This window comes from Oryctolagus cuniculus, chromosome 12 (assembly GCF_051225735.1).
Source record: "Oryctolagus cuniculus isolate XC-2025 breed Fujian yellow rabbit chromosome 12, ASM5122573v1, whole genome shotgun sequence".
Lineage (NCBI taxonomy): Eukaryota > Metazoa > Chordata > Mammalia > Lagomorpha > Leporidae > Oryctolagus > Oryctolagus cuniculus.
This window is the reverse complement of record NC_142878.1, coordinates 8,929,569-8,942,834: the sequence shown is the minus strand read 5'-3', so window position 1 is coordinate 8,942,834 and position 13,266 is coordinate 8,929,569. Positions and strand designations below refer to the sequence as shown.

Sequence of the window (13,266 nt, the reverse complement as noted above, 5' to 3'; positions counted from 1 at the left end):
AGCATTGCTCTCATGTAGATTAATGCCATGGCTTTCTTCTTTCTCTCTTATGAGCTTGATTACTAAGTTTTGACTATTGCTTCCTTTTAAATGCAATCCTCTTGTGATTGCATTCGCTTTGTTACTCTGTGACTTTTGCAGGCAGCTCTGGAGACAAAAGACCCATTTTTTACTTCCTTAGTATCCTCTGCCTTGTTTCTGAACATGGGAAAGGAAAAAGAGGGAGATTTTTCCTTAGCTCAAATATCTATGCTAAATTAGCTAGGAAAAAGAATCTGAATTCGTTTTGGAAGTATGTGATTAGATTCCAGACCAGAGCTCAGCAAACTTTCTATAAAGCCCCAGATAGTAAATATTTTAGACTTTGTAGGCTGTACAATCTCTATGGCAACCACTCAACTCTGCCAGTGTTGTTTGAAAGTAGCCCTAGTTGATACATATGTAATGGGTGTGGCAGTGTGCCAATAAAACTTTATTTACAAAAACAAACAGCAGATGTGGCCCCTGGACCAGTTTGCTTACGTTAGATCTTTGACTACATGTTTAAGCTTTGTCTGGATGATGAAGTCATTTCTCACCAACCATGTATTCCAGAGCCTCTTTCTATTACCAGCAAGGGGGTGGGGCTTTCTCTTTAAAACGTAAGTATAATATTTGCAAAGCTGAAGCTTTGCCACCCCACGCTGGGCTCCTAAAGAATCAGAAGAGGTGCTCGGTGTTCCTGAGGCACCTGCGAGCACTCATCCCGTTCCTTCCCACATCAGAGTTGCTGCGGGCACCGCTCCCACCTGGCCCAGGCTCGCCTGTGCCCTGACCTCACCCCGTTTCCAGCCTCCACACACGGTGCGAGTTCTCCAAGTCTGGGACGTGTTCGAGCGGCACTTTACGTCCTTGTGGCGCCTGGACCACAGGCTGGAAAAGCGTCGCTCCTGCTTCCCTGACTTCCTCTCCAGAGCGAAGATGGTTGTGAAAAATCTCCCAGTCATGGAGTTGAAATAAGACCTATTTCTTAGTGGCCTTCCGTTACTTTCTCACTCATGTCTCAGTCCACCTACAGCCATTTGGGACTCCTCAGCCTTTTTGTGTTACAGATTCCTGAGCAGAGGGCAACACGGGAGGGACTGGTATCTTTCTTTTTTTTTTTTTTTATTTTTTTTTATTTATTTTTTTTTTTTTTATTTTTTTTGACAGGCAGAGTGGACAGTGAGAGAGAGAGAGACAGAGAGAAAGGTCTTCCTTTGCCGTTGGTTCACCCTCCAATGGCCGCCGCGGCCGGCGCGCTGCGGCCGGCGCACCGCGCTGATCCGATGGCAGGAGCCAGGAGCCAGGTGCTTTTCCTGGTCTCCCATGGGGTGCAGGGCCCAAGCACCTGGGCCATCCTCCACTGCACTCCCTGGCCACAGCAGAGGGCTGGCCTGGAAGAAGGGCAACCGGGACAGAATCCGGCGCCCCGACCGGGACTAGAACCCGGTGTGCCGGCGCCGCTAGGCGGAGGATTAGCCTAGTGAGCCGCGGCGCCGGCCGGGACTGGTATCTTTCATTATGACTGTTGTACATAAAATTTTTCCATGAAAGAAAAAGTTTCTAAGTTTTAGCACATATTTTAGGAAGATTACTTTGAAATGTTTGCAGCTATTTTTGCTGAGCAATATGTAAGTGTATAGTTTTTACATGACAGATTCTTTTTTTTTTTTTTTTTTTTGACAGGCAGAGTGGACAGTGAGAGAGAGAGACAGAGAGAGAGAAAGGTCTTCCTTTGCCGTTGGTTCACCCTCCAATGGCCGCCGCGGCTGGCATGCTGCGGCCTGCGCACCGCGCTGATCTGATGGCAGGAGCCAGGTGCTTCTCCTGGTCTCCCATGGGGTGCAGGGCCCAAGCACTTGGGCCATCCTCCACTGCACTCCCGGGCCACAGCAGAGAGCTGGCCTGGAAGAGGGGCAGCCGGGACAGAATCCGGCGCCCCGACCGGGACTAGAACCCGGTGTGCCGGCGCCGCAAGGCGGAGGATTAGCGTAGTGAGCCACGGCGCCAGCGTTACATGACAGATTCTTATCCTAAGAAGCAATAGGAATATATTCCCACTGTCACTTTAACTTCTAATTTTTAAAACAATGTTTTTCTGATATACAAGTAATATAGTTCTAGAGAAAAAAGTTTGGGAAATTTAGAAAAGTATCAATAAAGAAAGTAAAACTACTTACAGTAATTACAGTCCATCTGGTGAGAGAGTGAGAGTGAGTGAGAAAGGGAAAGAGAGAGAGATCTTCCATCTACTGGTTCACTGTAAATGCCTACAACAGCTGAGCCAGGCTGAAGCCAGGGTCCCAGAACTCTCTCCAGGTCTCCCATCTACGCAGGTCTCCCATCCAGGTATTCCATCTGTCCAGGTCTTCCATCTGTCCAGGTCTCCCATCTACCCAGGTCTCCCATCTACCCAGGTCTTCCATGTGGGTGACAGGGGTCCAAGCCCCTGAGCCATCATCCCTGCCTCCCAGGATGCATTCACAGGAAGCTGGATCTGAAGCAGAGACTCTGAGACTTGAGCTGATACAGGACGCAGGCGTCCCGAGCAGCAGCTTAACCTGCTGCACCAAATGCCCACCCTGCCTCTGCGTTGCTGACGCTTACTGACCGTCCACTGGCAGCTCCCCACACATATGCATCCACGTAGACTAGGTACATTTTCATTTGCATGAGATGATACTCAAAATATTTTTTAACTTTTCTTTTTTTTTTTTTTTTTAACTTTTCTACTGAAGAACTTGAGATGGATATCCCTCGGTGCTGGTGAGCACAGTCACATTGACTGTGATGGCTCCGTGGCATTCCACAGTGTGACATCTGCGCTGCCACCTGCTTGGACAGCTTCCTGGTGGTCAGCTGGAAGTGCTTCGTCCTTTTCCACATCCCTGAAGGATGTCTGTCTCTTGTTGCCCTGCAAAAGTATCTCTTCAAGATACATCCCTAGAAATAGAGTTAGCAGAATTGTGTGTGTGTGTTTTGTTATAGAACAACCTTTTCATTGCCATTGTCATTTTATAAAGTATTTAAAATTTTTAAAGCCAGTGTCTGCATAGGACTTTGTATCTGTCAGAAACTGTGTGTGTTCTAGGTGTTCTTGTGAATATTAACTAGATTAATCTCCATAATAACCCAGTGAAGTGGGCACTGTTGTTAGCTTTACCTTACAAATGAGGAAACTGTCCTGAGGATTGAGGGTCCTGCCTAGAAAGAGTGGGGGAGCCAGGACGTGAACTTCCCGGGGAATCCAGAGTCTGTGCTCCTGACCACTGTGCTCTGCTCCCTCCTGGATGGGAGGGGTCAGAAAGTCAAATCCTAACTGCCAGAGCACGTGTATTTTCATTATTTTTTTATTTCAATTAATTTCAAAATAATGCCTTTGATTTTTTTTTAGGGTATGTCAAGGTCAGAAGAAGTTACAAGAAGCTTTGCCCCACTACAAAGAGGCGTTGGAATGTCTGGAGAGCAGCAAAGGTGAAAAGAGCCTTGAGTGTGTCCCGTTGTTGCGGGAGCTGGCGGGCGCAGAGCAAGCCCTGGAGTTCCACGACGCAGCCATCGGCCATTTGTTACAGGTAAGCGGCAACATGCTGGCCGCCGAAGCTGGCCAGACTCTGTTCTCACAGACATGTGGCGTGCAGCTCTCAATGTGCCTGGCTTCGTTGTTTGTTCTGCCTCAGTGGCACACTCGGCCTAGCGTAGATTTCAACTAAGATTTTCTTATTAGATGGTCAAGAGGGTGAGTGCAGGACGCTGGTCCCCTGTTGCCAGCTGCACATTCCACAAACAGCTGGAGACTCCCTGAAGGTGAGCTTTCTCATACTATATGCTTGAGTTCTGTTTCCCAGGTTTAGAACTGATGTTGTACCTGATTAGGATTCTTTTTACTACACTCGAAAGTCCAAAGCCACTTAGGATTGTCACCTGTTAGCTACAGCTCTGCTTTGTCGCGGGTGTGACCATCAGCCTTCCTCAGAGAAATGGTTAATGGATGTCTGTGCATAGACAGAGAGATTTATTTTAAGATGGACCCATGCAGTTGGGGGCTGGCAAGTCCAGGGTCCACAGAGCAGGCTGGGTGGGAGGCTGGGCTCTCGCGCAGGGTTTCTGTTCCTGTCCAGTGTTTGATTACACTTCAGGTCTTCAATGCATGTATTTGAGGATAACCTCCTTTGCTCTCAGTGACACATGGATGAGTGTTTCATCAAACAACCGTAGCCCAGCCAGGCTGACTGTAAGATTAACCTGCCCATGAGTTTGATGACTTTGTATCCTATCATCTGCTGAAAGGACTTCAATGTTTTTTCTAAGAATTTTTCCATGTTACAGTTGTAAAATGTAGACTAAGCCATTCTTGTTATTTCAAATGAGATATAATCACATGGTGCTGGGATTCCCTTCTTGCTGTTTCTTTTAAATTTGTCTGATAATTTATACTCCCACTCATAGTCAGCTGGATGCCCCATGCTCTCGTTTTATCTGGATTCTTTTTTAATCACCGTTATCACTCTGTGACACAGTATTATTTCCAGTTTGTAGATAAAAAAGTCAGGAATTGAAAAGTTGAGTGATATACCCAGGAGTACACAGCCAATAATGGCGAAACCCAGATTGAAAACCAGTGTTTTTTAGAAAGATTATTCTGTTTTTAGAAAGATATATATCTTTCATATTTTATTATGTAAGTAATATTATATATTATGTTTTAGAAAATCTTAGAGAGAGAACGAGTGGGTTGGTAAGACTGTGCCAAGAGTGCACGGAAAGAGACACCAGTTATCATACTGTTGAAGTAGAGACAGCTGAGAATGATGGTGCTTGCGCTAGGATGAAGGTAGTGGAGAGGAGAAGCAGGTGGATTTGAGAGTCATTTAGGAGGCAGAATTGATAAGCTGGATTGGATGTGGGGAAAGGGGGAGGGGGAGTCTTTTCGCTGCTTGGGAAGACATGAGGTCTCATGAAGATAAATGCGTTCGTGTTTGTGAGTACTCCACACAGTGCCTGATTCAGGGGGTTCCATTTAGACGTCATTAAATCTTTGCCTCCGTTCCCTCTTCTGTTATTTTTCTTTAATTTCCTTTCATTGCTGACTTTGTTGAGAGGAATTCTGGGGCAATGATGACAGAACCCAGACTGTGCAGCAAGTGAGATGTGAGGAAGCAAAGAAGATAAATGGACAGCCCAGCTCAGGAAGTGCTGAGAGGTGGGAAGGTCACCCCACGTGGGAGGATGGGGCACTGGGGCACAGCCAGGGAGCGACAGAAGCTCCTGTGCCTGCGCCGTGGGTGCGGATGTCCATCACGTGAGGCGTGCAACGTCACAGTAAGGAGTTGCAGCTTCCTCCTCAGGGCAGTGGATGGTTTTCCAGTGGAGAGCTTGACACTGACGATCAGCCTGGAAGGATCACTCTGTGGTAGGGAGAATGGGCTGAGAGGTGGAGAAACAAGCCGGGAGATAGCCCGGAGGTGACCCCTGCGGTACGGATGGGAGCTGGTATTGGTGAGAATGGAGAGACGTGAACAGATTTGAGAGAGTAGAAATGGTGGAGTAGAAATGGCAGTCCTGGGGTGTGCAAGTGTGGGGGTATGGAGGGTTACCCCAAGTTTTTGGCTATGTCACTGTGTGGTTAGCTGATGTCACTGTTTACCAAGCATAAGAACTCTCACAGGTTTGCAATTTCCTTTTAGTATCAGTTATGAATATTCTTACACCAAATCATTTTTATTTTTAAAAATTATTTGCTGGTATAAATTTCTGTAAGTTAAACTTCTGGAAGGAGAGGTGTGAGTATGAGTAGTTTACATTCTTGATTCACATGGACATTCTGCCAAAGGGTCGCTTTGATTTATCCTGCCACCAGAGCGGCGCTTTGTTACGATTGATGAACGTACATTGGACAGCACTGGCACCCAGAGTCCACTGTTCACATCAAGGCTCGGGCTTGGTGGTGGACATTCTAGTTTCGACAAATGTGTAATGATGTGCGTCCACCATGCAGTAGCATTCAAGAAACTCACTGCTTGGGGCCCTGCGTACACATGCTCTCCCCAGCCCCAACTCCTGGCGACCACTGATCTGTTTACTGTCTCCGTAGTGTCCTTGTCTTCTCCAGGACGTCACATAGTTGGAATCCTGTGGGAAGGCCCCTGGAGACTGGTGCCTCTCCCTGTGTAACACCCATTTACATTTCTTTGCTGTCTCTTCATGGCTCGAGGGCTCATTTCTTCTCAGCAGTGAATGCAGTCCCATTCTCTGAATATGCTACCCTTCATGCATCCATTCACCTACTGAAAGGCATCTTGGTTGCCTCCACATTTGGCCAATCATGAATAAAGTTGCTGTAACCATCCATGGGCAGGTTGCTGCAAGGACGTAGATTTTCACTCCCTTGGGGAAAATGGCCCAGCGAGTGCATCCCGTGTCACGTGGTGAGAGTGCTTAGCTGTGCAGGAAGTCACCAAGCTGTCCTTGAAAGCCGCTGTGCCATTTTGCCTTCCCGCCAGCAGTGGAGGAGAAATCCGTGCTGCACATCTCAGCAGTATTTGGGGTTGTCGGCGTGCTGGGTGCTGGCCGTTCTGACAGGTGTGTGGTGGTGTCCCCTTGTTTTGATTTGCATTCGCCTGATAATGTGTGATGAGGAACATCTTTTCACGTTTTCTTTGGGGAAGCATCTGCTCATATATTTGGTCTTTAAAAAAAAAGAATAAAAGACATAGGAACAGAGACAGAAACAGAGAGAAAGAGGTCTTCCATCTACTGGTTCACTCCCCAAATGGGTACAATAACTGGAGCTGGACCAGCTTGAAGCCAGGAGCCAGGAACTTCATCTGGATCTTCCACGTGGGTGGCAGGGGCCCAAGCACCTAGTCCTCTTCTGCTGCCTTCCCAGGCACATTGGCAGGGAGCTGGGTTGGGATTGGAGCTGCCAGGACTTAAACCAGTGCTCAAATGTGGTGCCAGTGTCGCAGGCAGCAGGTAGCTTACCCCACTGTGCCACAATAACAATCCCTAGACATTGTCTTCCACAAAGCAGAAAATTTTAATTTTATTGCAGTCCGACTTAACAATTCTTTCATGGATTATTCCTTTGATATTGTATCTGAAAAAAGTCACCACAAACTCAAGATCATCTAGATTTTCTCCTGTGTTATCTTTATGGAGTTTTAGAGTTTTGTGTTTTACATTTTTATGAAGTACATAACGTCTGTATCTAGATTCATTTTCTGCACATAGATTCCAAATTACTCCCGTGCTGTTTGCCAGCACCATTTTATGCCTCCTTTGTTAACACTGCATTGCCTTTGGTCCTTTGTCAAAGATCAGTAGACCAGGGACAGGCGTTGTAGATGATGCCTTGTGATGCCTGCATCCTATCTCAGAGCATCAGGGACTGAGTCCTACCTCCACTTCTGCTCCAGTTTCCTGCTGTGCACACCCTGGGGGCAGCAAGTGACGACTCAGGTACGTGAGTCCCTGCCACCCATGTGGGAGACCCAGCTGGAATCCCTGACTCCTGGCTTCAACCTGGTCCCGCCCCAGCTGTTGTGGGCATAAGTGGGAGAGCCAGCAGATGGAATCTCTCTCCCTCTCTCACCCTCTTTCTGTCACTTTGCCTTTCAAATAACTCAAATAAATAAACATTTAAGAAAAGATAAATTGACTGTGTTTCTGTGAGTATAGTTCGAGCACTCTGTTTTGTTCCACTGAGCTATTTGTCTGCTCTTTTACCAATACCACACTGTCTTGATTGCTATTCCTTTATAGTAAATCTTGAGGTCATATAGTGTTGGTTCTCCAATTCTTTTTTTCTCTTTCAGTAATGTATGGGCTGTTTGGGGGTCTTTAACCTCGCCAAATAATGTGTAAAATCAGTTTGTTAATATCAATAATATAAATTATTGGGATTTTAATTGAGATTGCATTGAAACTTTAGATCAATTTGGGAAGAACTGACTTCTTGACAGTAGTGGGTCTTCCTATCCATGAATATGGACTGTCTCTCCATTTATTTAGTTGTTTTTTGATTTCTTTCATAAGAGTTGTAGTTTCATAGTTTCCCTCATAAACATTTCATGCTTGCCTTGTTAGGTTTCATTTTGTAATGAAAATAAATTATTAATGGGATTTTATTAAGTATTTCATTTTGAGGAATGCTAATATAAATAGTATTATTTTTAATTTCAAATTTCACTTGTTCATTGTTGGTATGTGGGCAAGTGATTGACGATTGCATGTTAACTTTGTATCCTGCAACTTTGCTAGTTGACTTACTAGTTCCAGGAGTTTTGCAGACAAAGATTGTTTTATTTCTTCCTTCCAAATTTGTATCTTATATTTTCTTTTCTTGCATTAGCCAAGGCTTCTAGTATGATGTTGAAAAGTAGTGATGAGAGGGAGGGAGAGTGCATGTCCTTGCTTTGCTATTGATCTTAGTGGGAAAGCTTCGAGTTTCTCACCATTAAGAATGGTGTTGGCTGTGGGCTTTATGTAGACAATGTGTATCAAGTTGGGGAAATTCCCTTCTATTCCTATTTTACTGAGAATTTTTTTATTACAAATGCATGCTTTTTCTGCATTGTTGATAGTATCATGGCTTTTCTCCTTAGCTTGTTGATGAGATTGATTATATTAATTGCTTTTCAAATGTTGTTCCCTAAATTTTTCATGACTCAATCCAAATCTGCCCTCAGAGCTTTGGCCCTGCTCTCACTCTGCCCATTTCTAAGGCTCAAAGAAAGACATAGTGTGAGAGCATACTCAGAGGTATCTAGTGAGGGCCACTACTTTACAAAATTTAGTGGAGTGGAAGATGGCGTCTGAGACCCAGTGTCAACACGTGAGGGTTCAGAGATCTGCATTTAGTTTAGAGAAGCATTCCTCCAACTGTGTTCCAGAGGATACCTGCGTGTCTCAAGGGTTCATAGGTCTGCCTAGGAAAGCTGTTTGTAGTTAAGTAAAACTCAGAAATATTAAGTTAAAATTGAAAGATCTACTTAACACCTGATTTTACTGTGCATTAAATATACCAATGTATGGGTTGTGAATGGAGAGGGGAGACCTAAGAAGTCTGTGAGCCAGTCTAGAGAGCATTGGCTTAAAAAAGAAAGAAATCTGTCTAGAAGCAACGGTCAGTAAAGGGGTTCCCATATAATATGCAGATCAGGCCTCTGCACTCACAGGAATCCTCAGCCCTTCTTGAATGGAAAATGATCAGGTGGTACCTGGGCTCACCGTTGTCAGGTGTTTTGCCACAGTTGTTTTGCTTATCTGTCCACATGGGGACACACACACACACACACACACACACAAGTATGTGTGTTCTTCAGCCATTGGAAAGTGTGTTGAGTGTATCATGTCCCTCTATTCTGAGTACTTCTATGTGTATTTTGAAGAACAAAATTCTTCTCTTACGTAACCCAATGCAGTATATGGAATTTGGGAAAGTTAGCAGTGATACAGTCCCATTTCATTGTGTTAATTATTCCACTTTGGCTCATTTTGGTAATTCTCCCCTCTCCAATAAAAGCTCCAGTCCAGAAGCATGGACTGCACTTGGTCGGCATGGCTCTTTCTCATCCAGACTTTGTCTTGAAGGACAATGAAATTCTCCAAGAGTGCAGGCCAGCTGTTCTCTAGACTGCTACCCAGTTTACCCAGTTTGGGTCTGTCTGAAGCCTCGTCCTGAGTAGGACCTGGAGTGCCTGCCCGGCTGGGGTGTTACAGCCAGCATCTCCTTCAGGTACCGCATCCACAGGCACGTGTTCATCTGCTGCTCGTTGGTGACAGCGTTCATCACCGTTCATGGTGAGACGCCGCTTCTTCCCCATGTAATAATGATGCATTCTGTAGGGAGAGCATTATTTTTCAGGGAAGTTGAGGTTCTGTTTATTTTGGCAAAATATTATAGAACACTGGACGAATTTGTGTCAGCCTTGTGCAGGGGCCGGGCTTATCTTCTCTGTGTTATTTCTGTTGTGGCATCCGTGCTGCTGAAGGGAGCATGCAGCGGCATTTTAACATCATAGAGACCTCCTGCTCCTCCTCCTCCTCCTCCTCCTCCTCCTCCTCCTCCTCCTCCTCCTCTTCCTCACATCCCTTCTAGGCTTAGCATCAATGGAGGAATGCCCCCCGAGCTGGTCTCAGCTGTGACGGTGGGAGAATAATGGATGACTTTGCACTCTACTGTTTCATCCACGTGGACCAATTGGCCTTCTGCCGTTTGGAACACCCCTCTGTCTCCCCACCAAGTTGTTTGTCCTTGGTATGCTGCTTTTTTCACTTATCAATAGATTATAGATGTTGCTGTTTAGCAGTTCATAGAAATCTTCCTTATTCATTTGTGCAGATATATAATACATTTACAGATGCACTATGGGTTTTTTTTTCAAACAGTTTTCCATGTTTGTATTTAGATTGATTTTGATATTTTGCAAAGATTTTCATGTCATTGAAGTAAATTTACTCAAAGGGTAAATCCCTTGAAGTAGGACAGCTAGTTCTGAGGGAGTAGGCATTGCAAACTTGTTGATGGTTGTACCCTGTTGGTCATTGTACTGTATCATCAAGTGGGCTCCTGTCTGGGCTTGTGTCATTTATATTCCCACCGACAATGTGTGAGAGCACCTGTTCCCCCACCACCTGTTCCAACCAAGTGCATTGTCGAGCTTTTGAACTATTCCACTCTGATGGGTGAGAAATGACATCTCAGTAGAGTCTTAATTTGCATTTCTATTTTTAAAAATAGAATTGAATAGTTTTTCATGTGTTTCAGGTATTTTAATATACTTCCTGTGAATTGTCTTTTTTATGAATTATTCATATCATTTGTCCATTTCTAAAAAGTATTTCTTGCCCTACTTTTCCTTAACTATTAGATTCTTCATAGCTTATAATATATATGGACCTTTTATCTATTGGTATGTATCATAAAGGACTTCACTTGGTTTGTTACTTTTGAAATCTTGCTCATAGTGTTTCTACTGAGATGGTATAGATGCCATAAAATACACACTACTTCATTCCTCTTTGTGTCTGAATGAAGTTCCATTATACAGATCTGCCACATTTGCTAATGTGTTCATCAGTTGATGGACATTTGGGCTGTTTCCACTTTCTGGCCATTGTGACTAATGCTGCTATGAGCACTTGTATACAGGTTTTTGTATGGACATGTGGTTTTAGTCCTCCTGGGTCTGAGGCTAGGGCTGGAATTGCTGGGTTATATAACTCAATACTTAGATTTTGAGGAGCTGCCAAGCGATTTTCCAAAGTAGCCTCACTATTTACTTTCACATCAGCAACACATGTGAGTCTAACTTTGTCCACATCCTTGCCAGCATTTGTTAGTGTCTGTCATTTCAGTGAGTATATCTTACAGTTTTATCTGAATTTCTGTAGTGGCAATGATGTTGCATATCTTTTCACATACTCATTGGCCACTTATGTATCTTCATTGGAGACATGTTGATTCAAATCCTTCACCAGTTCAAATTTTTTTGAAAATTTACTTGGGAGATGGATAGACACAAAGAGAATGACAGAGAGAGAGAGAGAGAGAGAGAGGTCCCATCTACTGTTCACTACCCAGATGTCCACGTCAGCTGCAAGGGCCAGAGCCAGGAGCCAGAAACTTAACCTAGGTCTCCTGCAAGGGTGGCAGGCGCGCACTCACTTGAGCCATCACCACTGCCCCCAGGGTCCGCAGTAGCTGGATATCAAACCCAGGCACTTCCATATGAGATGCAAATTCTCTCCCCTTTCAAATAGTGTTGTCTTTTTTATTGTTGACCTACAAGAGTTCTTCATGCTTTCTGGATGCTGGCTGTTAGCCTCGTATCACATACATGATTTGTAAGTATTTTCCCCAACCTGCAGTTGTCTTTTCACTTTCTTGATAGTCTTTGAAACATCAAAGTTTTAATTTCAGTTAAGTCGCTCATCTATTTTTTCTTCTTTTTCTTGTACTTTCGACATTTGAAAACCCAATGCCTGATCTCAGATTCATGAAGGCCTGCATCTAGGTTTTCTTCTGAGTTTGATCATTTTTAGTAGGTCTTTGATACATTTTGAGTTAATTTTTGTATGTGATATAAAAGGAGGGGTCTAAGTTGTCCCAGCACCATTTATTCAAAACGATCTTTTCACTGTTGAATGATCTTAGAACCCTTGTCAAAACCAGTTGACTATAAATATGAGGGCTCATTTCTAGACTCAGTTCTATTCCGTCCATCTTTATATCTGTCCTCCTGCCAGTACCACATTGTCTCAATTCCTGGTGTTGTTTTGTGGTAAGTTTTGGAATCAGTAGTGTGGATCCTCTAACTTTGTATTTCTTTTTCTAGATTATTTTGAGCACTCTGGGGTTCCTTGCAGTTTCATATGAATTTTATTTTGCTTATTTATTTATTAAAAAGTTGATTTTTTGTGAAAAGCAGAGAGATGCAGACAGATAGAGACACCCAGAGATTTTCCATCTACTGGTTCACTCCTCAAATTCCTGCAATAGCCAAGCCCAGGTTAGGCTGAAGTGAGGATTCTGGAACTCATTTTGGGTCTCCTGTGTAGGTGGCAAGGACCTGAGTACTTGAATGATAACCTGCTGCATCCCAGAGTGTGTATTAGCAGGAAGCAAGAACCAGATGTAGGGCTGGGATTCAAACCCAGGCACTCCTGTGTGGAATGCAGGTACCCCAAGTGCCATGGTAACACCTGAGCCAAGTGCCCACCCTATCATATGAATTTTAGGATCAACTAACTTTTTGCTATTTCTGCAAAGAAAAAAACAAAACACACTCACAAAATTGGGATTTTAATAGATACTGCATTGAATCCTGTATCTCAAACTGGGGAGCAGTGACAGTTCTATTAATGCTCTCAATTCATGAACATGATATACCTCTCTATTTATTTAGGTCTTATTTCTTTCAATGATGCTTTGTAGTTTTTAGAGTATAGGTTTTGCACATTTTATCATAAATTTACTCTGCAGTATTTTGTTCTTTTGTGCTAATGTAAATGGAAGTGTTTTCTAAATTTCCTTTTCTAGTTGTTCCTTGCTAGCATGTGGAAATACAGATGATTTTTGTCTGTCCATCTGTATCCTGGAGCCTTGCTGAGCTTGTTTATTAGTGCTGTTTTCTCTTGCCATGCAACATTCTTAATGTGTTTGTATTTTCAACCTTTCCTCCTATTGCATCTGGATTTTGAGCCTACGTTGGAAGGATTTCCCTGTACCCAGGTTATAGAGGG

The 13,266-nt window shown here is 44.0% G+C and overlaps 1 protein-coding gene and 1 non-coding gene across 13 annotated transcripts in view; one reads left to right on the top strand and one right to left on the bottom strand.

The window, feature by feature from the left end:
* TTC23 (tetratricopeptide repeat domain 23) overlaps positions 1-13,266 on the top strand; it is a 98,907-nt gene that overhangs the window by 46,063 nt on the left and 39,578 nt on the right. For 11 of the 12 annotated variants that reach the window (XR_016218729.1, XR_016218728.1, XR_016218726.1 and 8 more), the window contains exon 6: positions 3,416-3,593. Coding sequence is in view for 8 of the 12 variants with exons in the window: in XM_089311135.1 (XP_089167261.1) it covers positions 3,416-3,593 (178 nt within the window). In the remaining 4 variants the exon portion in view is untranslated. Of the gene's footprint in view, positions 1-2,759; positions 2,876-3,415; positions 3,594-13,266 lie in introns of all 12 variants that reach the window. The other variant, XM_089311136.1, reaches the window with a different exon arrangement.
* LOC127483886 (U6 spliceosomal RNA) lies at positions 9,913-10,020 on the bottom strand. Its single transcript, XR_007910678.3, has one exon. It is a non-coding gene; the product is annotated as a U6 spliceosomal RNA (small nuclear RNA).